The sequence below is a fragment of the Corythoichthys intestinalis genome, chromosome 4 (assembly GCF_030265065.1).
Source record: "Corythoichthys intestinalis isolate RoL2023-P3 chromosome 4, ASM3026506v1, whole genome shotgun sequence".
NCBI lineage: Eukaryota > Metazoa > Chordata > Actinopteri > Syngnathiformes > Syngnathidae > Corythoichthys > Corythoichthys intestinalis.
The window spans coordinates 9,298,836-9,326,331 of NC_080398.1; the positions used below are offsets into that span (position 1 = coordinate 9,298,836).

The window sequence follows — 27,496 nt, forward strand, 5'->3', positions numbered from 1 at the left end:
TTTTTTCTGGGTGATAATAGCGAGATTTGGTGATGCTTTTTATGAAGCTGTAAAAGTTCAGGCCCGAGGCAATAATTACACCAAAATTTCTAACTTGATTTGGGGCCAAAGTAAAAGCTGATGTTTGACCTTTTTTGAGCCAAGAATGATCACCTCTGTCTTTCCTGCATTTTACTGAAGAAAATTCTGGTACATCCATAAAATAAGTAAACCAAACAAGATTTATGGCCATTTTTTTATGCCCAACATTCCAGTCCGACCCGGGAGACAATTTGAGGTTTTTGGTAATTGAGCAAAGACACACAGCTAACCCAAACCCTCACTTTCCTCTTAAATAGGCTGTATGTTGCAATGATCATCTTCTAGAAATACATAGTGATCAGTGAATGGCAAGCATTGTCAATGTGCTTTGCCAGCGCGGCAAGAGACACTGTAAGCAATGTCAGTAGGTGTCATGTAGAGTGTATATCCCCTTCACCAATTCATCAGTTCCACACCAATTCATCAATACCATGTACCATCTGTCCTTTTTGTAACATGCTTAATCATCTCAAGATTGTTTCTTATGACCTGCGGATCTTTCACACTGGTAAAGGTTAACTGTATAGGTAAACGTGGCCTATGAAGTTCATACTGTAAAAGTTCAATAAGATCTTTATCTAATCAAATACAACGTGCACTACAATTGTCATAATCCCGCCAGTGGCATTGTTTTATTTACCTACTTTTAATCTATTTGTTAAGCTTGCATGGTTAAATGTACATTAAAAGGTTGTCTGCTAAAGTGTAAAGGTTAACTAGCAACTGCTCCCGGTTTTGCTTGTGACTCAGTCATTTTTTTCTCTTTCCTTTTTTTTTTTTTTTTTTTGCATGGGGGCCCTCCTATTGGCTAGCCCACTGCAGGTTGGTGCGGTGGGAGTGGATAGTGGTGAGATAAAAGGAGAGAATGTCTCTTGCCCTATGTGCACCTACACATCTACTCATCAAGACACTCATGTCAAACTGTACATTATTTTTTTTTAAACACCAAAAGGAGGGGAAATATCGACAATATACCACTTACCGTGCTGTCATCTGAAAATGTGAGTACAAACACACACACACGCACACACCCACACACACTTGTAATCCTATTTCAGATTAGTGTAAGGATAATGGGCCAGTCTCTTAAATGGAGAAAAGGTGAAGTACACTTGTTGCACAATTAAGCATTAGTGCAAAGCAAGGGCCACTGTTTATTTGCTCTTTTGGATTCCTTTAAAAGGGAAATAATATGGCTACCTTATATTATTTTTCCTTTCAATCATTTACATTATTGTTGCTCTTCCTAATTTGCAGTTGCAAGTGATGTGCTCATGTAAATGACCTATTTGTTTGCGTTTTGGAACAGAAAGAGACATGAGAGGCAGATTTCTGATACAGGATACACATGGTAATTAAAGGTCAGGTTATGTGAATAAAAGCCTATAATTTTCTCATTCGCATAACTTCTAGAGACTGATTGCTTTATATCAATACTCTATTTTTTAAAATATTGATCACAGCAATGACTGGATGCAAAATTGTTAATTTTTCAATAAGAATATTCCTCAATTCTTCTCTCATGTGATTTAATTGGTCCTGAAGTATCTTAATAACGATTTGAAATGAAATTGTTAAAATTGTGTCACGTTTGTTCGTGTAAGTGTACCCTAATTTACATCCATTACGCTTACTGGTACAACAAACGCTCAGATTTGAGAAGTTATTACCTTTATGTGAATAAATTTAAAAAAAAAAAATAATAAAATAAAACAATACATGTGTGAAACAGTATGTACAGATTTTTTTTAGTCAAAACAGCAGCAAACACATCTCATCTGACATTGAAAGATGCATATGGAATTTTCTAATGTGCTCATCATACAGTGCGAATCATGAATGCAGCAGAGTTTCGACGTCGAGGAAAGGAGATGGTCGACTTTGTAGCTGACTATTTAGAGAATCTGGAGCAGCGACCAGTCTATCCAGATGTCGAACCAGGTTATCTTAGATCCTTAATCCCGACTGAAGCACCCCTGGAACCAGAGACCTACGACGACATCATGAAGGATGTGGAGCGAGTTATAATGCCTGGGGTAAGATTTTTTTCTACCCTTGGTATTTCTATTTGTTGATGCAGAATATGTTAATGTATTGTTTCTCTTATTCTGTATTTTTTAACAAAATATAGAGCCACACTTCATTATTACATGCTACTGTACAAGTGTAATTCCACAACACACTGATTTAATGTCCATTGAGAATCACTATTTGCAATTGAACATTTTTTTTTAATTGCTTCAATTTAATTTCTACAATGTTATTTTGCCTAAGCAGAGCTATCCTGAGTTTGTTCGTTGCACCAGTAACAGTTACTCAATGGAATTAGGTCTCTGATTAGTGGCACTTACAGTGGAATCTAGATTTACAAGGGCACCAATTTACAAGCATTTTGATTTTTATTTTGCTGTGTTTTGTGGGCCAGATTTTCCCCAATTTCTTTATTCTTAATTGGTCCAGTGTACAAACAAATTAATCAAAAGCTGTACGTCCACATAATACACTTAATCAAACCTTTAATTTTTAATACAAAAAACAATACAGATCTACATTCCTTTTTTTCATGTTTTTTTTTTTTTTGAACAGTTATTTTACATTATTTAAGTTTCCAATGTAGTGATTGTAAGATTGAGCTTTGGTTGTTACTCTCTGTTGCCGTCTCTGCTCCTTGGGCTCTGTTTCTGCAGGCAGAAGCTCTTTGCCTTGTGTAACCCTATACATTCCGTACTACCAAATAAGTTGTTTCAGTATTTTTGTTGTTGTTCTCTTTTGTGTTCTATATACAACTATATGTCATCCTGTTTCAAAAAAGTGCTACATTGTGAAGACAGAAAAAAAACAATGCCTCTGTTTCATTTCTTTGTCCTCTAATACCTATCTAATATCTAATCTAATAAAATCTAATATCTAGTATCACATAAACAGACAAAGCATGCTGTATTTAGAGGATGCCAGGTGTACACATGCAAACGATAACGATCCTTCCGTGTTAAATATACCGTATACAATATACAATATTCACTTAAAGAGATGAGTGAGTTACTTCCAAACTGCAGCCATTGTATTTGAACTGTCTCTTTGCATGCATTTAAAAAAAATAAATAAATTGCCTTTCATTATTCTCAAAAATGCTTCTGCTGTCACTCCTCTTCTTGTAACAACTATCATTTTTCCTGTCATAGTTAGATTATATTACTCATGATTATCTATATTTTAAAATGAAAAAAGTTGCCTCAGAAATCAGCTCACTACTTAATGTTGAAAGATACCAGTTCACACTGACTGCGCAAATGACGTTTGATTTTGATTGTATCCAAATATTGGTAAGACTAAATTGCATGCCACTTGAGGTTGTGTGTGAGTTAGGCCTGAACGATATTAGAAAAGATCTATCATTGCGATTTTTAAGGGGTTTGCGATATTATATTGCGATATTACAGTGGGGCAAATAAGTATTTAGTCAACCACTAATTGTGCAAGTTCTCCCACTTGAAAATATTAGAGAGGCCTCTAATTGTCAACATGGGTAAACTTCAACCACGAGAGACAGAATGTGGAAAAAAAAAACAGAAAATCACATTGTTTGATTTTTAAAGAATTTATTTGCAAATCATGGTGGAAAATAAGTATTTGGTCAATACCAAAAGTTCATCTCAATACTTTGTTATGTACCCTTTGTTGGCAATTACGGAGTTCAAACGTTTTCTGTAACTCTTCACAAGCTTGTCACACACTGTTGCTGGTATTTTGGCCCATTCCTCCATGCAGATCTTTTCTAGAGCAGTGATGTTTTGGGGCTGTCGTTGGGCAACACGGACTTTCAACTCCCTCCACAGATTTTCTATGGGGTTTAGATCTGGAGAATAGCTAGGCCACTCCAGGACCTTGAAATGCTTCTTACGAAGCCAGTCCTTTGTTTCCCTGGCTGTGTGTTTGGGATCATTGTCATGCTGAAAGACCCAGCCACGTCTCATCTTCAATGCCCTTGCTGATGGAAGGAGATTTTCACTCAAAATCTCTCGATACATGGCCTTATTCATTCTTTCTTTTACACAGATCAGTCGTCCTGGTCCCTTTGCAGAAAAACATCCCCAAAGCATGATGTTTCCACCCCCATGCTTCACAGTGGGTATAGTGTTCTTCGGATGCAATTCAGTATTCTTTCTCCTCCAAACACGGGAACCTGTGTTTCTACCAAAAAGTTCTATTTTGGTTTCATCTGACCATAACACATTCTCCCAGTCCTCTTCTAGATCCTCCAAATGCTCTCTAGCGAATGGCAGATGGGCCTGGATGTGTACTTTCTTCAGCAGGAGGACACGTCTGGCAGTGCAGGATTTAAGTCCCTGTCGGTGCATTGTGTTACTGATAGTGGCCTTTGTTACTGTGGTCCCAGCTCTCTGTAGGTCATTCACTAGGTCCCCCCGGGTGGTTCTGGGATTTTTGTTGACCGTTCTTGTTATCATTTTGTCGCCAAGGGGTGAGATCTTACATGGAGCCCCAGATCGAGGGAGATTTTCAGTGGTCTTGTATGTCTTCCATTTGTTTATTTTTTTTATTTATTTATTTTTTAAAACCTGTCCTGTTCAGCTGTTTGACACAGAGAATGGAAGTCTAAGTGCCCGGATTCTGAACAGCTTTAATGTTTCACATTGAGAGTCTGACATACTCCCATTGTGATCATTCAAAATACCTTTTTATTATGACAAAGCAGCGAACAGGAAGGGATTATGAGGGGACAGAAGAAAAGAAATACAAGAGAAGAAGGAAAAGAAACACATACACAAACAACAACTAGAAATACATTGAACATCTAAACTAGTTACTAATATGCTGGTGCTATCGTCAGCGAGATGTATTTCCGGTTTACACCATGTGGGGGCCTATTGGCCAGTGAAAGAGGAGAATGGGGGTGGGGGTGTCTATAAGCTAAGTGATTGAAAGGGGTAGAGTGTACACAAATCAGTTCTGTGATCTAGAACCCAGTAATCGTGTGAATCTCTTATGAGTGTAAGCCCGTTGGCGACCAACCCTACGCCGCCGCATCGCCAATCCCGGCACCGGGACCCCAAACCTATGTCTTCCATTTTCTAATAATTGCTCCCACAGTTGATTTCTTTACACCAAGTGTTTTATCTATTGCAGATTCAGTCTTCCCAGCCTGGTACAGGTCAACAATATTGTCTCTGGTGTCCTTCGACAGCTCTTTGGTCTTGGCCATAGTGGAGTTTGGAGTGTGACTGACTGAGATTGTGGACAGGTGTCTTTTATACCGATGAGTTAAAACAGGTGCCATTCATACAGGTAACGAGTGGAGACTCGTTAGACCTTGTTAGACCTCGTTAGAAGAAGTTAGACCTCTTTGATAGCCAGAAATCTTGCTTGTTTGTAGGTGACCAAATACTTATTTTCCACTCTAACTTGGAAATAAATTCTTTAAAAATCAAACAATGTGATTTTCAGTTTTTTTCCCCACATTCTGTCTCTCATGGTTAAGGTTTACCCATGTTGACAATTACAGGCCTCTCTAATCTTTTCAAATTGGAGAACTTGCACAATTGGTGGTTGACTAAATACTTATTTGACCCACTGTAAAACTAGAAGAATTTTCACCAGATAATTGTATAGCTATGTTTGGGATTGGCCTGAACGATATTGGGGAAAAAACAAAACAAAACATTGCAATATACATTGCCAAGGCTGCACACTTACTTTTTGCATTAGTTGCACTGGTTGCACATAACTTCTTTCTTAAGGTGCACCAGCACAAAATGTAGGGGCACCCATATTTTTCATTGCGTTACCTATAACACCATACTTTTAATCACTCTCTATAACATTCATATTATTGCTTCATTCATTCATCTTCTGAACTGCTTATCCTCACAAGAGTCACGGGGGCACTGGAGCCTGATGAGGTGGCGCAGCACACTTCAGACTGGGCTGCAAGTTTAACGATGATTAACACATTTGTACCTGTCAGTCATCGTTACCGTTAAGTACTAAACACCAGCTGCAATGGTGACCAAGTAAAACAGTTTGGTCGCACTGCTTAGCAGGAGGGAAGGTAAAAGGTTGTGGCGCAGTCCGAGCATGAAGCAGAAAAACATAGATTTTTTTTTTTTTTTTATTAAAACCCTATAATTTTCACCCAATTGGGGTCCTCTGAAAAATGGCGCATTCGGCCCGATATCCGATCACGTGATCAGATCAGGGACATCCCGAATTTATATAATGCCAATTAATCCAGGCTTGCTGTATATAAAAAGGATCCAGCATCCAGGATCTGCACATTTTCTACTTTTATGAAGTAAAACAAAAGTTTAGATGTTAAAAAAAAACAAAAAACAATTGCACATCTTGCGATGTGACTATTGCATATGCGCACATTGTGATGGTGATATTCAAACGATATATTGTGCTGGCCTAGTGCGAGCACTACCATTGGTGGGCTGAGCTTGAATGGTGTCCTGTATGATCCCAGCACTCACACACACCCTTGCTTCCATTGAACCTGAGACCAAAAAATATTTCTTTGAATTGCAGATCACCCACTGGCAGAGTCCATACTTCTATGCTTACTTCCCTGCAGCCTCCTCCTATCCTGCCATGTTGGCAGATATGCTGTGTGGGGCCATTGGGTGTATTGGATTTTCTTGGGTAAGAAAAACCAGAACATTGCTGTCTCTGATACTCTTATTGTAAATGGTGAATATTTTTTATTTATTTATTTATTTTGAATTTTCAGGCTGCCAGTCCAGCTTGCACAGAGCTGGAGACAGTGATGCTAGACTGGTTAGGGAGGATGCTGCAGCTGCCAGAGTGTTTTATAGCTGGAACTCATGGTCATGGTGGAGGAGTCATCCAGGTAACTCTGTCACCTATCTGAGTTTATTTGAGAGAATTTTAAATATTTTCCCATGAGAGGTTTAGTTTATCAAATCACAGAGATTGTCATTTGAGCACAAGGAGTGGGAATTTGTGGTGGCCTTATGACAATATATTTGCTTTTGAAAAAAAATTGAGACTTACAGCTCAATTTGACCGCAAGTGTTTGTCTACTTTGATTTGTCCTTTGTTGTTCTAGTTGTCGCACAGCAGCTAAAATTGGAGGAAAATTGCCTTTTAATGTTTTTCATTGGCACGCTGAGACATCAGTGTTTCGTTAGTGTCGTGTCACCTCGATGTTTCATTGAGTCAAACAAAAAAGCCGTGAATGATGCTGTGTGTGTGTGGGAGGGGAGATGTTGAGAAGTGGAGCATGAGAGTGCACTCTGATGATGGATCATTTCATGCACCTTTTATTATGGCCACCTGTGTGTGAGAGGAAGTGTGTGTGCTTGCTCATTTGATTCATCGTGCGATTGTTGCTTATGTTTTGCTGATGTCACTCTATCTAGCTCGCTCTCTAATCAGAGCTTTTGAGCTCACTATGGCAACAAATAGCCTCCTCTGACAGCAGCAGTCCTAATGAATGTCACATTGTAATTGTGTTTTTTTAAAAGCGCCCTGATGGAAGATTATATAAGTAGAATTCTGCTTGATGTTTCAAGAATTATGTTATATTAGAGGGAGACAGTCCTGTATTTACATGCCTTAACGTAAACATGGTCCATCTTAATAAATTAGATTACTATTTATGTTGTGTTTATAAATAAATTGAGGCAATTTATTTCTATAGCAATGGCTTGTACAAAATTTAGAATGTTTTTTTCAATGAACGGAGGGCAGTTGGTTCCAATGGTGACGGCGATGTCTGTTGGGGGAAGCGATCACTTGTGTCCAATTTATGTAAATCATATTAAGCCATTTCTTGACCAATCACATAAAAAAAAAAAATAAATAAATAAAATAAAATAACTCATTTTTCCTCTGTCCAAAATGTACCCTCCAAGTCTGATATGTGATTAGTGGTTTCCAAATGAAGACAAATAGGCTCATATTCCAGAGATAGTGTATGTGTTATATATGTATATATATGATCAGGAATAACACCTGACTCCAACTGCCTAAGCTTTAAGATTTATCCCTCTGCATGGTTTGTTTATGCATAAAGGATATTAGCCAAAGCTGGTGGTTTGTGTTCATTGATGGAATGATTTCAACATTGCATTGATTTCTCTGCCGCTTATGTACCCAGGTGCCGCACAAAGCACGTTTCACATCAGTATTCAGCCTTGAGAAATGTTTACCATATTGAGCAACAACCTCAGTCCAATTATTTCCTAATTTCCCAAAAATCAATGGAAACACCCAACAACAATTTAACATTGACTGATTGACATACAGTACTTGATTTGCATGGCGAATAAGGAATTAATACACAATTCAAAAGACAACAGCGAGATTGGGGACAGTTTTAGCTAGCTTTCATATTGTTTATGTTATGTTAATATTTTAGCTCTTTGCTGTAAAAGAATTTAACTTGCTTGAAAACTTCAATAATTTAGAGACAAAAGAAACTTGTATTAACTACCCTGATGTGCTATCTGTGGTCCGATAAAGCTTGCAGTTTACCACTGTCATATATCTGTCACCACTTTATTTGAGACAAAATTTAGCTCCTGCCACTCATACACCTACGTTAATGTTGTAGGGACGCCAGTTTAAGTTATCACATTTTGTTCACTTGAATTGTTATTTGAATTTTAGTGTCAGACATCATCACATTGTAATTTTGGATTGATGAAGCTAGTGCACAGTTGCACCTTTGAAGTAGTTTAGATCCTCTGCAGGATTAAAAATAATACAGGTTTTTGTAATTTCCTTGCCTTAATCAATGTTTTAGTTGCATAAGTTTGTTGTTTTCTTGACAGTCTGCCTATGTTTCATTTTGGTTTATGTTGACCTTCTAATTCCCTGACAGGGCACAGCCAGCGAGGCGACCCTCATGTCATTGCTGGCTGCCCGTTGTAAAGCTATCCGTCGAGTCCAGTCTATCAACCCGGAAAAGTCTGAACCCGAGATCGTCAAGAGTTTGGTGGCATACACGTCAGAGCAAGTAAGCAAAATATAAAATTAAAAAAAAAAAAGACAAGCACACGTTAATTAGTCTCATACTATAAAATGCATAACCAGTTGAGAGCCAACGGAAGAACTCTGTAATTACTCAGGCTTTGGAGCCACATGGTCACGGGTTTGAGTTCAGTTGTTGACCGCAATAAAAAAAAAAAGAGAATCCACCATATTTTTATGGTACATAACACTAATCAGTTTTAACCAACACCTGGGACTGTATAGTGGTGCATTTACCTTACAATTGGTGCAGGTATCGTGTTGTACTGTATGTGAGTGTGAATGGATATTTGTCTGTATTTGCCCTAAAGTTGATTGACGACCAATCCAACTTGTAGTCTACCTTTTGTCTGAGAAATGTTGTACAGGAAATAGATGAATTGATGGACTGACTCAGAGAGATGGTTGGCCCAGTGTGCACTTTAGTTATAAAGTGGAAAAATAGAAAAAATCTATCCAAACTGGGCCTGTCTATATGCCACTGTCGGCACTGTGTCTATTTGTTTCTTTTTACAGAATAATAAAACATTGGAGGATGGCTTCTGTGATACAATATGGTTGGATTTTGTTTTTTTGAAAGTTCTTACAAAATACATTTGCCTTTAAAAGGTAAAGTTACCCATCCAATCGTTTGGATTCATACCTCGTCTCTAAACAAAGCCACGAGTTGTTATCCATGTGCTTTGACATACTGTATACAGATAAATTAGTTCTGTTTGAATTAGACACTCTCTCATTGGTCTCATTTGCAATTTTTCATCTCCAGGCTTCAGTGATACAGCATTAATGAAAAATAAAAGAATCAATTTAGCACTTCCCGCATTCAAAGAGTAAGAAGCCCCCACTTATTGATTCTGTTCAGTTTTCTTCAAAAATGGCAGGAGCAGGGGTGAAAGTGGCTAGAATTTCTTGCCGGAACTCCCCGACGTGAAGGTCACCACTGAGCCAGAAATTTTATTTACTTATTTTTCATTCAAAATTGTATTTTTTCAATGATATGCAAAATAAAAGTTAACAAGAACAGCAATAACCCCAACCTCCATCTCCTAATTTTTCTGTTCCCTCATTTCCTCACATACTAAATGCCAAATCTCAATTTTAACTACCTCAGAACATAGGATATATATTAAAATTGAAATTAATGTAAACATTAACTTTTTTTTTAAATAATAAAGATATAAGTAAGATACATTCAGAAAAATAAGTACAAATGACTTATATTATGCAGAATGAAATGGAATATATTTTAAGAATCCTGCAAACATTGACTTTTTTTTATATCATAGGGAAATGAATAAGTAGAACCTTAAATCAAGAAAAATAAGTCCAAAGTGCACATTGACAGCTAAGATGTTCTGAACCTCCCCATCAGAGCAAATAAAACTAAATATGATAAATAAGCGTCCTCAACTCTTTCGTTGCTCTTAAAGATTTGATCCATTTTATGTTGCATTGCCCTTTTTTGTTGCATCAATTCAACAAGCTTATTTTTTGTTGTTGTTGTTCCAGAAAACATGCACATTTGAATCAATCAGAGCTAACCATCTCTGCTGATCACATGTCAGTATGTCAGCCAATTGAACAGATAAATGAATCCAGGCGTTTTGCTTTGCTGCGTGCATTCGCACATTGACGTGACTCATAGTTGTCAGACTCAGATAACTGCAGCAGCTGAGGAAACCTCCACGCCGTCCGTGGAATAATATTAATAAAATCAAAGCATCGTGTACCGGAACAGCATTCCGGCCCTGAATCTTATACCGGAACTACGTTCTGGCCCTGAATCTTATACCAGAACTGCGTTCCTGACCGTTCTGGCCCACTTTCACCCCTGGGCAGGAGTCCCTCCTAAAACAGACCACACCAACCCAGAAATCCCATTTCTTGTTGTAGTCCATATATGGAGTTAGTTTTGTTGTCATGGGATTGGATACGTCGCCATCTTTTGTCTTCTATTTACCTGACGTGATGTTTTTCCACTGCGTTGCAAGCTTACTCAGTCTAGCAACAACCCTTTTAATACCGAACCTGGCCCTCGCTCTAAAATTACATAATTATTTGTTGTTATTCAATGTACAAAAACATGATTTTTACACAACCGTATGATTAATGCGCAATATGAAAACAGGCAATGAATTATGAATGCAAATATGGAGTTTGAATACAAATGCAAGGTGGCACGATGGATGAGTGGTTAGCACGCCCGCTTCACAGATTTGAGATCAAGGGTACAATCCTTAGCTCGGCCCTTCCCATGTGGAGCTTGCATCATCTCCCCTTGCATGTATGGATTTTCTCTGTGTAGTCGAGTTTCCTCCCACATCAAAAACTATGCATTGTAAGCTGATTGAACAATCCAAATTGTTATTATTGCGATTATTATAATGTATCAGTGAGTGCGTGAATTGTTGTTTGTCTTGCTGTGCCCTTCAATTGGCTGGCAACCAATTCAGGGCGTACCCTGCCTACTGACAGTAGTTAGCTAGGATAGGCTCCATCACCCCCGCAGCCCTCATGAGGATAAGCGGCATGGAAGATGAATGACTGTATGAATACGAAATCAAATATATATGCCAATATGAGATCATATTACAACAATATACCACAGCTGTTAGTTATTCGACTACTGGCTCTTTGAGCTTTTTATCTTAAGGTCACCTAGCAACAGGGGGAGATGAGACAGTAGGTCAGTCAGGCAGTAACTGGCTTTGATCAGGTTAAATAGCAGGCAAGGACTCAGTGATTGGGTTAGGCATCACCTCAGGGCTACGGAGACCTTTCAAGAGTAGAATATGTATCCAAGTTCGAAGACCATTTTCTGTTGTCCAATGTCATCAACGTTTTGTAACGCTCTTTTCCTTTTGAAGCATAAATGCTTCTACATTGTAGTTGTCATGGTTTCATAATCTTTTTTTCACTCTATCCCCGTTTTTCCATCTTAAAGCACTAAAGGAATTGTTGATTGTTTGTACCTGTCACGTTTCCCCTGTGTAGTCTCATTCATCTGTGGAGCGGGCAGGTCTGATTGGAGGCGTGATGATGAAGAAAGTCCCGACAGACAGCACTTATGCTGTCTCAGGTGATGCACTGAAGAAGATGGTGGAAAAGGACAAAGAGGCAGGACTCATCCCATTCTATGTAAGTGAAATGGCACACTTGAATGAAAAACTATTTGCACACACGCACACACTTTGGTTGCACCAAAGTTTTACTCAAGTTTCTGAAGCAATTACTGGGCTAGCAGTCATTAAGTGCCTTCGGTGCCAGCATTTTTGAGCATGTATCGGATATTATAATCTAAGGTTTGCGTACAAGTATGCACTCTGGCCTCACTCATTGGACATTGGACATGTAGCCTACATAGCAACCTGATCAACTTCCCCGTGAAAAAGTCAAATAACAAAAGTTTCTACTCTCAATAAGTTTCATGCCACTCAGACATCAACAATGGAGTCAAATTAGAGACAATTCGTCTTATCAAAGATTTTTTTACACTTGCAAAATTGTTCTGTGAGTAAGAATCTTTTTGAGAACACAATTTTCACTTTACGAGTGCACATTTTTTGTGTGCCTGTGTTTATTTATTTATTTTACGAATTGTGCCTGTCATTACCCGAACCTGACGGGCTACAGGATCACGATGGATTGCTACTGCGCATGCGCGAACCGACGTCACTTAGATATATACCGTGTTTTCCGGACTATAAGTCGCAGTTTTTTCATAGTTTGGCTGGGGGTGCGACTTATACTCAGGAGCGACTTATGTGTGAAATTATTAACACATTATGATATCATTTCACATGTTATTTTGGTGTTTTGGAGTGACACTGGTGGTTTGGTAAACTTGTTAGCATGTTCTTTATGCTATAGTTATCTGAATAACTCTTAATAGCTATGGCCACGTTCGCGTTCTGCCTTTGGCAATGTGTGTTCAATTGTATTATTGACTTTTTTATATTGAAATGCATGCTTTTAGTTTGTGTCGCTTTCACGCCCATGTGAAGGCACACTCTCACTTGTTTACGTGAATAAGAGCGCTCACATGCCAGAAGAAGACCGACAGCTACGTAGCTCTGAGTGAGTGGGCGAGTTAGCGAGAGAGAAACACGGCTGCGAATCTACGTTCATTGTTTATGCTTGTAAAATATCTCTACAGAGGCAACGCCTGTGTGTGTCATCTTTTCTGTTGTTGTTGTTGTGTGTTTTCCACCCGCGATCGGACACTTAGAGCCAGTTGTGTGGTTGTTTGAACGATGTGCTAATGCTAGCGAACGCATGCTAACCGTTTTTGTCATTGCTGTAAAAGCACCTAATTATCATTTATTTACATTGATGCGAACCTGTTTGGTATCGAGGACGAAATTGATTCAGCAAATTATACAGACATCCAGCATCGTCATTTGGAAGTTTAGCCCGCTGCATAGCCAGGACCGAGTCGTAGCGTCCTGGTGAGGACAGTATATTCGCATTTCGTTGTTCATGCACTGTACACTTATTCAGCATGTTCTTTATTGTATATTTATATAAAATTGCCTTTGAAGATGACATGTCTGTTCTATGTGTTGGATTTTATCACGCAAATTTCCCCCCAAAATGCGACTTATACTCCGGTGCGACTTATATATGTTTTTTTTCTCTTCATTGGGCATTTTATGGCTGGTGCGACTTATAATCTGGTGCGATTTGTAGTCCGAAAAATACGGTACGTGAAAGATTAAACGATATAAATATGGTTTTCTTTCTTCTTCTTGGGTGATATAGTTTTTTTCTTTTCAGTTTTTCTTTTTAAATTCTTGAAAGACATTTAGTTGATGTATCGATCATAAGAGTGGAGGCATAGGTGCTGCACATTCTTGTACAGTAGCTGGCAGAATGCACCTGAAAGTTGCTGGCAATCAACCATTGACCAAAAGAAGAATATTATCATGCCACGATGCCCCTAAAATGATTTATGTTGTAAATTCAGACATATAAAAACATTATTATTCAACTAATAACGGAGGAAGTGACGTAGCACAGTCACTTGAACAGCCGGTCGCAATTGAGTAGCCATACTTCGCATGTGCTTTAAAATTCTTCTTTTTTGGATTAATGGTGGATTGCACCTACTGTTAAAAAAATTGCAGCACCCACGCCTTCACCCTTATGACCTATATATTTAATGTCTTTCAAGAAATTAAAAAGTGCTTTCCTTACATACCTAACTGTCTTCCTCTCCCTTCACCCCAAGTAAGCCCTTCAGATACCATTCATGCTGTTAAAATTTAAACAAAAAGCTTTATTTACATTTTCTGCACCCAGCAGCACTCCATGCACCATATGTTGTACTGAGCTTTATTTAAACGTTTCAGACTTTGTTATGTTATGTTCTGTGTCCCTACATGATTATAGTCCCCTAGTTTATCTGATTAAATTCATTCAGCAAATCAATGAATGGATGTGCCAGAATTTTCTCCAGTTAAATGTGGAGAAGACAAAAGTGATCATTTTTGGGGCAAAAAAGGAGAGGTCAAGGATAAGCAGGCACCTTAGCACAATGTCACTTACAGCTACAAATCAAGTCAGAAATCTTGGCGTAATTATTGACTCAAACCTAAAATTTGATAGCCATCTAAAGTCCGTTACTAAATCTGCTTATTACCACCTAAAAATATAGCCAGAATTAAGGGGCTTCTGACTCAACAAGACATGGAAAAACTTATGCATGCATTAATTTTCAGCAGATTGAACTATTGCAATGGTATATTTACAGGTCCTGATAAAAATTCAGTCACGAAGCAGAGTCCTCACAAATACAAGGAAACTGGACCACATTACACCGGTTTTGAAATTGTTATGCTGGCTTCCAATGAGTCAAAGGATAGACTATAAAATACTTCTGCTCGTCTACAGAACACTTAACGGCTTTGGACCAAAATACATGCTTGATTTGTTAGATTCCTATCAAACATCTAGACCCCTAAGGTCATCTGGAACCGGTCTCCTGTATGTTCCAAGAACAAGAACCAAGCAGTGTGAGGCAGCATTTAGTTATTATGCTCCTCACCTCTGGAACAAGTTACCTGAAGGTCTGAAGTATGCTCAAACTGCTGGCTCCCTTAAATCAGGGCTAAAAACGCTTTTGTTTAGCACGACATATCCTGAACTGTCTAAATATTTCAATCTATTTGCTTTCTATTCCTCTTGTGCTTTATCTCCATTGCTGATTTTAATTATTATTATTAGTAGTAGTTGTATTTTTTTCCCTTTTTTTTTCTATTCGTGATTAAATGCGATTTTTATGTATAATTTTATTTCTTGTTTCGATTGTCTTTGTTTTTACGTTCTATTGCTTTAATATGATTTTTATAATCTTCATTGGATGTAAAGCACTTTGAATTACCTTGTGTTGAATTGTGCTATATAAATACATTTGCCTTGCCTTGCCGTATAAAATACAATGTTTCTCAAAGGTTTTACAAATATTATATAAATATAAATATACTATCACTCCGCTTACAGGCATCAATAAGTTGACAATTGATATTATTAATCAGCCCTGAGTCAAACGGGAAATAGGGCTGGAGGATCGAAGCCTATGCATCCCCCATTTAGTTATTGTTCTCCCCAAGAAAAACAAGAACAACAAAGTGAGAATTTCATCTAATAAGAAAAAACATAAATAAGAGCCAATGTAGATTAGACTTTCTAAATTTAGATTAAGGCCCTGTGTACAGATAGCAAACAAAAAAAAAAAATTACATAATTGAAAACTTGACAACCAACATGGCCTGGTAAATCACCTATAATGTTCATGATATAGTGTGTTTATTGGGATTATGTAGAAATTCAAATAATTATACTTGAACATGTGTAAAATATCATTGTTGGATATGTTTGTCTTATAGTTCTGCGCAACTCTTGGCACCACTTCGTCATGTGCGTTTGATCATATCGCTGAGCTGGGACCTATATGTGAGTTAGCCTAAAAGTATTTGCACCTTTTTTTTTGTTTATTGCATTTCAGCAACACGTCTTGTTTATTTTTTACAAACTAAAAGATTCCAGTTGCAAAATCTGTATGCTTCTGTCATCAATGTACAGTTGTGGTCAAAAGTTTACATACACTTGTGAAGAACATAATGTCATGGCTCTCTTGAGTTTCTAGTTATTTCTACAACTCTGATTTTTCTCCGATAGAGTGACTGGAACAGATACTTCTTTGTCACTTTTATGACTTTATTATGGGTTAACAGAAAAAAGTGATCAAATCTGCTGGGTCAAAAATATACATACAGCAGCGCTAATATTTGGTAACATGTCCCTTGCCCATTTTCACTTTAATTAGGCGATTTTGGTAGCCATCCACAAGCGTCTGGCAAGCTTCTGGTTGAATCTTTGACCACTCCTCTTGACAGAATTGGTGCAGTTCAGTTAAATTTGATGGCTTTCTGACATGGACTTGTTTCTTCAGCATTGTCCACAAGTTCTCAATGGGGTTTAAGTCAGGACTTTGGGAAGGCCATTCAAAAACCTAAATTCTAGCCTGATTTAGCCATTCCATTACCACTTTTGATGTGTGTTTGGGGTCATTGTCCTGTTGGAACACCCAACTGCCCCCAAGACCCAATCTTCGGGCTGATGACGTTAGGTTATCTTGAAGAATTTAAAGGTAATCCTCCTTCTTCATTATCCCATTTACTCTCTGTAAAGCACCAGTTCCATTGGCAGCAAAACAGCCCCACAGCATAATACTACCACCACCGTGCTTGACGGTAGGCATGGTGTACTTGGGGTTAAAGGCCTTACCTTTTCTCCTCCAAACATATTGCTGGGCATTGTGGCCAAACAGCTCGATTTTTGTATCGTCTGACCACAGAACTTTCCTCCAGAAGGTCTTATCTTTGTCCATGTGATCAGCAACAAACTTCAGTCGAGCCTTAAGGTGCCGCTTTTGGAGCAAGAGCTTCCTTCTTGCACGGCAGCCTCTCAGTCCATGGAGATGCAAAACACGCTTGACTGTGGACACTGACACCTGTGTTCCAGCAGCTTCTAATTCTTGGCAGATCTGCTTTTTGGTGATTCTCGGTTGAATCTTCACCCTCCTGACCAATTTTCTCTCAGCAGCAGGTGATAGCTTGCGTTTTCTTCCTGATCGTGGCAGTGACAAAACAGTGCCATGCACTTTATACTTACAAACAGTTGTTTGCACTGTTGCTCTTGGGACCTGCAGCTGCTTTGAAATGGCTCCAAGTGACTTTCCTGACTTGTTCAAGTCAATGATTCGCTTTTTCAGATCCATGTATGTATATTTTTGACCCAGCAGATTTGATCACTTTTTCTGTTAACCCATAATAAAGTCATAAAAGAACCAAACTTAATGAATGTTTTTTGTGACAAAGAAGTATCTGTTCCAGTCACTCTATCGGAGAAAAATCAGAGTTGTAGAAATAACTGGAAACTCAAGAGAGCCATGACATTATGTTCTTCACAAGTGTATGTAAACTTTTGACCACAACTGTACCAATTTGACAATTATGTGCACTATTATATACAGTCCTGTGTTTCATTTGACCAGATTAGAATGTATGATTGCAGCTAAAACAATATCCTGTGTTATTGCACTATAAGAAAAAAAAAGTTGATGGACGCAGGATCAATATCGCTGTTTGTTGTTTGCTACAGGTAATAAGGAAAACATGTGGATGCATGTTGATGCTGCATATGCGGGAAGTGCATTTGTCTGTCCGGAATTTCGGCCTTTGTTGAATGGCGTAGAGGTATGTATAGAAGTAACTAATAAAATAAATACATGTTGTCTACATTATCAGTAAACACTTGAACAATTAAACGAAATCCATCATAAGAGATGCATTTATAAACCAGAGGGGCAAACCGGTCCTCGAGGGCCGCAGTGGGTCCTGGTTTCTGTTCAAACTAATTCAACACAGACAGTTTAACCAATGAGGTTTCAGCTGAAACAGGAAGCACCTGACTTCAATCAATTGATTGCACTGGTAAGAAACCAGATAGGTGAAAGGCTCTCCTCATGATGGGTTTCAACAAAAATTTTCACCTACTGCGACCCTTTGTGGAATAGTTAGCCCACCCATGAGCTAAACAGCGCTACTATGTTGAGTAATATCATCATTGTAGGTTTTCAGGGAAGTAGAACTACCAATTGAAAACCAATAAATAATCTCAAATGTGTATCTGCAATATACAGTAATGCATATTACTTCTGCTTCCACAAAGAGGTAAGACATTAGCAGCCGCTTATTGTGATACATTTCACTTCTTCAGCAACAAATAGTAAACTTGGTAACAGTGGTCGCGTTAACCGGATATTTTCCGTCGTTGACCGGTTTTTTAAAACGGTGACGGAAAAAACTGAAGTCCGTCCGTCATTTTGACAGGTTGCAATTCACACCCCAGACCACAGGGTGGCGAGTTAGCATATTAATTAGCTATTGTCTCTCTTAATGCATGACGTCGTTGGCTCTTCTGTCAGAATATTGTAGCATCACCGGGGTCTGGCGGCGGCACCGTGATTGACACATCAACGCGAGGTTCTTATTGGTGCACCCGGTGTGCCAGCGTCACATGACGTCACAACTCTGCCCCCCTGACTGGAGTCGCCATATTGTGTGTCAGCTCGTCATGTTTACACATTACCGCTACGTACATGCCTTCTATTACGGCGTGTTTTTCTGCTCGTTAATATTAATAATCAAAATGGTGAAGGCGTGTGTGGCGGTTGGTTGCTGTAACAGAGAAGATAGATGGAGAGACTTGAAGTTCTACCGTATTCTGAGAGACCCAAAGATGAGAGCGAGATGGACTGCTGTAATTCGACAAGAAATCTGGGCACCAAACGATCACCACAGACTATGTAGTAGTCATTTTATATCTGGTAAGATGCATTTAATATATATTTAGAAGATTTTGGGCTGACAACCACAATTAAGATCATTGTGTGACGTTGGTGATTGGGGTCTATATCGTTGCCTCTTTTTCTTTGGGGGCGGAGTTGTTGGCGGTAAGCAGAGTAAAAAGGGAGAAAAATACCACGACTTCCGTGTCTAATTTTTCGCCGCCAAGCAAGCGTTACAATATTAATTAAAAATGAATGAAAACTAAATGCTATTGAATATGTCATCATTATCATTTAAAAAATTTAAGTGACGGGTAAAAATAGACTATGACCGGATTTTTATGACCCTGTCAGTCAAAATGACAGACAACGAAAATGTCTAGCGCAACCTCTGCTTGGTAATAAAACTATGTTTATATAAAGATCTTGCATTCAGTCTTAAATTGTGACAGCAGTTATATACTAAGGCTTCTAAACATATATCTATAGACAAAGTATTTTACACTCGGATATACTCAAAACAGAGCTGCAAAAGTGTTGCGGTTAATATTGTAATTAAAGAGTGGCATGAATACATTTAAAAATCCAAATTTGTGTGGAAATAGTTAAACTTGAAAATGCAGTTGTGTGCTTCCCTTATCTTATCTATTCCTTATATATGTGTGGCATTAAAAAAAGAGAACCTGTTGGTCAACATGTGTGTGAAATATCACTTGCACGTCAATGAGAGCAAACACTTAATTGCTTGCCAGCTTTATCCTGTTGCTTTCTTTGTGTTTGAAGTTCTCTGATGTTAATGTCAAGTAGGAAGCTCATCAGAGTGCGTAACAATCGGCCCTGCGTCCGCATCGAGGCTGCTTCTTCTCCCCAAGCTGTGCAGAGACGCAGAGATAAGGCTGGAGTAATTTCCTGGGGCAACGTCAGACCTTTATATATATATCACTCTTTATTTTACACAGTTCAAACAGCAGATGGACTTTAAAGGAGGAGGAGCTGTCATTAACATATATACAGAGAGACATATATTTTCATGTAAATATTTTGTAGGTCTACATGGAGGTTGAAAAGACAAGAAACACCGAAAATTGCCTTTGTTGATGATGGATGGTTGGTTGCCAGGGGTGATGGACTAGCAAGCATCAGGCGGCATGGCAACTGTCTCTTTTGCACATTGTTTCCTTTTTATTTATTTATTTTTAACTGCAGCTTTTATTGCATTCAGTGCACGTGGGGTGGAAAGGATATTAAAAAAGATAAACAACAAAAAGGTAGAAACTGATAAGAAAGCAAGCCTGAATGAAGCCTCGCCACAGTATTCCTTGACTGCTCTGTTGGAGCAGTTTAGTATTGGTTGAAAAGTACTTTGAAAATTGGGTGTTGCAAAGTTTCATTTTAAGAGTGACAAATAAAAACTGTCTGGAGCAAATTTTGGTTTCTGTACAGCAGGACAAGTACCAAAACTGGTACCAAAACACAACAAATCCAACTTGTGTTAAGTGATACGTTTTTATGTCAAATCATTGCATATTTTCTGTGTCTGTGTTACAGTTTGCTGACTCTTTCAATATGAACGCACACAAATGGCTTCTGGTCAACTTTGACTGCTCTACCATGTGGTAAGGTGTCTTATTCAGCACACGCACAAAAGCCAATGTCTAGCACCGTAAATATTGGAGTACCATGCACATTTTTTGGTATGGAAGTAATTCCAAGTTCCCTCGACAATATTTTCTTATGTTCACAAAACGAGTTCACCAATTAGTTGAGCCTTTTTTGCATTAGATATAGGTAAGGTAAGGTAAAATAGATCAAATTACCACATATTGTTTTGTTTGGTGAAAAGATGCTTTACTATGCAGCAACACTTATTAACAGGGTCAAGAAGAGGCAAGACCTTATTGGTGCCTTCAAAGTGGATCCACTATATCTGAGACATGAGAATCAGGAGTCAGGTAGGTTCATACCACCCAAACTACAGCATACGCTACATAGAGTTTACACTACTCGCCACATCCTGTCAATTAGTCACTATCAGAATACAATAATGTTGCTATGTGCTACACATTGAAACACAAATTCATGTGATTTTGTTTACTGCATGTCATATTTCTTCATTTCTATACTACAAAATGGGTCCAGGTATAGACAAAAAGTGAAATGTCTTTTTAAAATGCAAGTGTCTATAAAATATGTGTGATGTTATTGTATTTCTTTAGATGTCAATTGTTTGTCTGACTAGCAGAATTACGTGCCATCTTACAAAAGCTTTCTCTCATTCAATCTGGACCCTCCAATCTAATTAGTGGTTATTAGCAGGGGTAAACATGGGTCTGCATTCCGTGGGGATGATCCGGTTGCTTGTGGCTTTGTGCTGTTCTTGTGTAACGTTGTGATGATTGTGATATGTGGGATCGGTGCGGAGGAAATGGAAGCACCTGCGACACAAAACAACACAAACACAAGAAGGTTATTTCAGCATTGTTTAGAGGATGATGACAGTAATGACAATGATGAAGAGTAACATTCATTTACTGTCTTGTATGCAACATAATCTAGTTAATTTTAGTTTTTTGTGCTTTAAGTGACTGATATTTGATGTTTTTTTTGTTTTTGTCAATAGGGCTAGTGACAGATTATAGGGTAAGAACATGTTCGTTTTATTTAAAATATATTTTTAGATAATGGAGGTATCCTCTATTAATAGTCTTTTTTTTCCTTCCGTTTTTCTTCTCAGCATTGGCAGATTCCACTGGGCAGACGATTCCGCTCTCTCAAAATGTGGTTTGTTTTCCGCATGTATGGCCTCCAAGGATTGCAGGCTCATATACGCAAGGTAGACCATTACATCCAATTTTTTGTGGTCGTTTGCTCAATGACACATCATAGTTACTTGATATACTGTATACGGTACATACCATATATACAGTAAACTCGATTTCACGTTACTTGGATTATTTTCTTTGATGTAACCATTTGTTTGAGGATTTTAAATGTTAAAGTAGGAAAGCTGTATTAAGGGGGGAATAATACTGTAATTTTCAATCATGTATGCAGTATTGTTCATGCATGAGAGTGTTATTGTTAATACAAAATAAAATATGGTTGTTTTATGCCAGATGAACTATTCTAATAAAGTATCAGGCATAAATTTAAAACAACTGTCTTTGCTATTCTTAGACCACAGTGTTCGCAGTGACATTTTCATTCTATAATTTAAATCAATTGAGGTTTCAGCATGAATTAGTGTCCGCTATGTGTTGAATCCAATTATTAAGACCATGCACTATACTATACATCAATTCAACTCAGTTTGTGTATCACCCCATTTTATTTTCAACACCAGGTATCCACCAGAGTTGTCCGTCAGCCACAGGGCACATTCAAAGATGTTCAGCCATTCACAGTCACACTGTTGGTATTAGATTGTGAAATCGTAAAAGGCGATGGTCGTGTTACCATATTTTGACGTTTGTGGAATCTTGAAAAGCTGATTCCAAATCCTTACAGATTTTTTCCTTTGGTATTTAAAGTTTTAAAACAAACAAATTAACTCATTTTTAATCCTCCATTTATGTCTTTATTGCTGTAATAAATTAGTCATTACAATGGCATATTTGTCATTATCATGGAAAATGTGGTCTTCCCCCATTCACTTTTCATTAACCCTCCTGACAGCACCAGTCTCTTCAGTGCCTTGTTTTCCCGCTCCCTGTTTATCCATCCTGTCACTCACATACATCTGGTCTGTATCTTTCTTTTTATAGTAACCTTTTCCTGCATTTCCACAGCCCATCCTCCAAACACAGCATCCACGGTCACCCCGTCTGCCTTCCCTTTATGATGTTTCATCCCTCCATGCCTGTCTCTCCTCTTCATCTTTCTATTTGTTCCCTCCAGTCGACTCTGTCAATCAAGTGTGCCTGTTTTGAGTTTACGCCCCATTTTAAATTAACAGCATTGATTCCTACAGTCATAAATCATTTCCAATTATCCTAGATTGAGTTACGAATTCTGGACTTTTAGATGACGTACAACAGGACAAATATGGAAACACATTTCCCTCTGTTGTACAGATAGTGTCTCTTTCAGACATTTTTTAAGGCAGCACAAGTTCTACTTATATACAGTAGATGACCATTCGAATTGCAGCAATGAGTTGAGCAATGATTCTTTAATACATAACCTACTGATATTTTCAAATGTTCAGATGCGGCTCAAAAAAATGAATGATCGAATGGATCCCCCAAAATATCATTTTTATTTTCAGCATGCTTGTGATTGGATCAGTCTTTTTTTTTTTTTTTTTTTTTTTTTTAACAGCTTTTTTTCTAATGTATTTATTTGTGCTTACACTAATGTTGAGACATGGGGCTTCAGAGGCAAGGCAAGGCAAGGCAAATGCTCAATTGGTTTTACAAAATACGTTTTAATTTTTAAAAGATGATTTCTTTAAAATGCATTTTATTTCAACTCAAAAGTTTCCAGTAGTTAAGTGTGTTCGTGTTCAGATGCAGTTTAGCACAGATTATTCTCCAAGTAAACGGCACTGCCACCTGGCGGAAATTACAAGCATATACACCATTTTTCTCCTAGAGATGGATTTTTTTTTTTTTTTTTTTTTTTTGTACCAATTAACAAAAATATACCTCAGATGACTGTAGTGTACGCAATACGAATTATATACTCGTACATATCGACAACTATTGTTTCTTTCCAGCATGTGAGCCTGGCCAAGGAGTTTGAGTGTCTAGTACGAGCAGACAAGAGATTTGAGATCTGTGCTGAGGTCATCATGGGTCTGGTTTGCTTCAGGCTCAAGGTAACACAACCCAAGTCTAAAAAGATAATGTTGAATAAAACCATTCGAACTACAGTGGACCTCGGTTCCAACTGAGTTTGTTGCTTATTCTCATACTTAAGACAATGTTTCTTCTACTATATAAGTTTGTTATAGACATTTGGAAAGCCATATTACCATGATACTTCAATTCTAGTATTAAAGTGCTTTGTTAGCCAGTGTGATCATGACCCATCTCACAGGGCTCCAATGAGTTGAACCAGAATCTGTTGAAAATGATCACAAAGAGCAGAGAGATCCACTTGGTGCCTTGCCATCTGACTGGACGCTTCGTCCTGCGATTTGCCATCTGCTCGCGCACCACTGAGTCTCATCACATCCAGCAAGCATGGAGGCACATCACACAGTTGACCTTTGAACTCCTACAGGATTCGGTCCAATGACAAATGGGTCAAGTAGGTCACACCGATTTTGATGCCTTGACAAGGTTGGAGTTATTAATGTTTCAGGGTGGAGTAAAAACAAACACATTTAAGATACTTAAAAGCTAAACAGCTGGTTGGTACAATTTATTCATTTGCTGCCATTGACGACGATGGACATTCAATCCATTTTAGCGCCCCACTATAAAGGATTTGTGGTCTATCGTTGTCAATGACCATGAAAAAAAGGACCATTTTAGCTCCCCACTATAAAGGATTGGTGGTCTATCGCTGTCAATGACCATGAAAAAAAAAAAAAAGGAAATTATTTGGAGGGGTTACTGTTAGTGACAGTGAGAAAAAAAGGAAATTATTTGTATGTGTAACTGTTGAGCATGTGTGCCTCACAGAGGTTCGGGGTTCAAATATTTGCTCCCTCTCACTTTAGTGGGGTTTGCTTGTGCTCCCTGTTCTTGGATTCTCTCTGGGTACTCCGGTCCCCCCTCTGTCCCTCAAATCCCCTATAAAAACATTTCTTATCTATTTTTTTGTTATGTATGTTTTGTGTCCTGTGTAAATGTGGGTTGAGGTGAGCTCAAAATGTACTGTATGTGTTTTCCAATGAATGTACAGTCTTGCACTTTGTGTGTGTGTGTGTGTTTCAAGTTCACGTGTCAACAAATGTATGCACTCGCAAATATTGGCTAGTCCTTAGTGATCTTTAAGGAAAATTGTGGCTTGGCTAAACGGAACCAAACTATTTATCTATTTTTGTTGGGTTATTATTTTATGTGAGGCATTTATAACAACAAAGTTTATGCATATTTAAGTAAAAGTAAAACTGTGGCCAATTTCAAACTGTTGCCAGTTTCCTTGTTTTCGAACACATTTTTCCAATGAGGTGCTGTCGACAGACAATCAGATGGAATTGAAATCTGTTGCCACTGTATGGAAATGCAATCAATAGGACAATTTAATCAGAGTCAGTTTCCTTGACAACCCCAATATGGTCTTAATGGAGCATGTGTATTCTCAGCAAAGCGATCAGCGTGCTAACAAATGATGGTGATCATGTGTTGCTAGTTGAAAAGAATGTGTATGACAGTGATGAGGATGAATATTCAATCTTTGACCTCAATCATGTTTAGTTTGCTTGGTTGCCTTATATTAACGGTGAATGTTTAAGGAAGATCAGTCGGAAAATTGCTTTCAAGCGGCATTAAGAAAGCTTTAAGGATGAAACATGTTACATGATGAATATTTGAAAAACAACAAAACCCAAACTCCAATGATTCCAATCCAATCCAATGAATGGACAGGAATGTTTACATTACTATCAAGCATGTGTGTTTGTATTCTTTATATTTTGTCAACGTGGCACGCCGTCAGCAAGCAAAGCTTCTGCTTTTATTCTCGTGTCTACTGTCATTGGCTTGGCTTATTAAAATAATAAATTCCAGTGGTGTCAGCAAAAAAAAAAAAAAAAGGTGTCCTTTTTTCCTGATACAAACAAATAATTGATTTGTTTGGTAGAATTTTGCTCTCTTTAGAGTAACATTTAGTATTTGTACTCATTCCCAATGAAGGCCACACAATAAAAAAAATGCATTTATGAACTTTAAGGGCTCAGTTCTGCTTGACACTGTACACTCAAGGGTGCTGGATGTTTTCACTCACAGATATTTAATAGGACTTCAGTCAAGGCACACAGAAGATCACTTCAGAATGTTTTATCCAGAGCAATTCTGTTCTTAGGACCCTTTTCATTCAATGAGTTAAAGCTTTATCACACACTGAGCAGAATTTTTTCATCAAAAATGCCTTAGTAGACCTACGAATGGAATCGGATGTACTCCACAGTACTTTCAGAACATTACTGAGCCTCCTCTATTCTTCATGAGTAGCCTATTGAGCTTATTTTCTTTGCACGCTTCATTTTTGCACTTTACACAAACGTACAAATTGTTGATGTGACCTGCCAACAAGCACCAAATCTATTATCAAACACACAAAAAAGACAAATCAATGGCTACAACATGAATTAAACACTAATGATTTACATCAGTGTGTATTTTTAGCTCTCAGCATTTAGCCTGATGCCTCAGAACCCACCCCCAATGGTATTCATTTTCTATCATGTTGTCCGTTTCAAATGAATTTACTATCATTTCTCTCTGCCTGAATAAACAGTTGCCCCTTATAAGAGGTTCTAAAATGACAAAAAGCAATAATACCATGATGTCGCCTCGCAACACTTTTTACATGGTGCTGTGCATGTTTATTACTTTCAAAATTATAATTTCCCCAAACAATATCACTCAAAGAGTAGCTCTGTCATTTATATTGCTGGTATTATGTCCAATCCCAGTGAAAGCCTCTTGGCTGAAATGGGATGCTGTCCATTACTATTACTGACTTCTCTAAATGACTCATACCCATGTTAGTGTTACAACCCGTTTCCCAGTTGTAATGAAACATTTATTTGATTCTTCGGACTAAGAGGGTATTCAGATTGAAAAGATTTTATGAGTACAAAGCAATACAGGTTAGGAAAACCACTAGAACATGATTGTGTTGTAAAAACGTATTAAAGTTTAATGACGCCTCTATAGCTACACTTCTCCATATAAAGCTGTATCTGCAAAATTCGACCACAAGGGGTCACTGTCACATATGTCACTATTATCCGCTTCGGCTGTTGTATTAAAAGACCACACAATAGTCTATGCAAACAGTTGATTTGACATGACAGTTCATAACTGACAGTTGTTCCAGTCAAGAATTGTTTGGTCATTTTAACATTCCCACATTAAAGTGCGTACGACAGGATAAAAAAACAAGTCTTAAATAGTATGATATGTTAATTAGAAACATATTTTGAGACAATTCGACTATATACAACAATTTGGCAATGACGGGAAAATAGTCTCTTAATCCGCCGTTTAGCCACTTCTACCATTATAGGGCTCAAGCGTCCCCAACAGGAGGATGACGTCGGCCGGGTCATGGTTTCATCTGATTTAGAACTCAACCCATTGGGGGGGAATTATTCGGAAAGAGGAAAATGCGAGAAAGAGAGCCGCAAAATGTCATTGTTTCGAAGTATTCTCCCCCAATTGCTAAATAAATGGTATAGTCATGACAAATAACAGTCTTGTGCTAAATGGAATATGAAATAATAAAAATGCATTTATTCAGCACGACAGGGCAAAATTACTCCATAATGTTCAAAACTGTCAACTTCACCTTTATTGTTGCACCTCCCGAACAATATTTTATGACACCATAGTTAGACAGGCTTTTGTCATTTTCCTGCCCAGGCTTCGG

The 27,496-nt window shown here is 38.0% G+C and overlaps 1 protein-coding gene across 1 annotated transcript; it reads left to right on the forward strand.

Moving 5' to 3' along the window:
* Window positions 1–934: 934 nt before the first annotated feature.
* ddc (dopa decarboxylase) lies at window positions 935–25,625 on the forward strand. Its single transcript, XM_057833146.1, has 14 exons — window positions 935–1,082; window positions 1,909–2,117; window positions 6,628–6,741; window positions 6,830–6,949; window positions 8,948–9,082; window positions 12,091–12,234; window positions 15,984–16,050; window positions 17,761–17,855; window positions 20,498–20,565; window positions 20,825–20,901; window positions 21,570–21,589; window positions 21,684–21,782; window positions 23,667–23,768; window positions 23,990–25,625. Exons 2-14 carry the CDS (start codon window positions 1,917–1,919, stop codon window positions 24,188–24,190), a joined length of 1,443 nt encoding a protein of 480 aa, XP_057689129.1. The 5' UTR covers window positions 935–1,082; window positions 1,909–1,916; the 3' UTR covers window positions 24,191–25,625.
* Window positions 25,626–27,496: the final 1,871 nt, after the last annotated feature.

Coding starts and splice junctions, on each gene's coding strand:
- ddc (XM_057833146.1), top strand. CDS start 1,917: ATGAATGCAGCAGAGTTTCGACGTCGAGGAAAGGAGATGGTCGACTTT. Junction 6,950..8,947: donor ATGGTGGAGGAGTCATCCAG/GTAACTCTGTCA, acceptor ATTCCCTGACAG/GGCACAGCCAGCGAGGCGAC. Junction 17,856..20,497: donor CTTTGTTGAATGGCGTAGAG/GTATGTATAGAA, acceptor TCTGTGTTACAG/TTTGCTGACTCTTTCAATAT.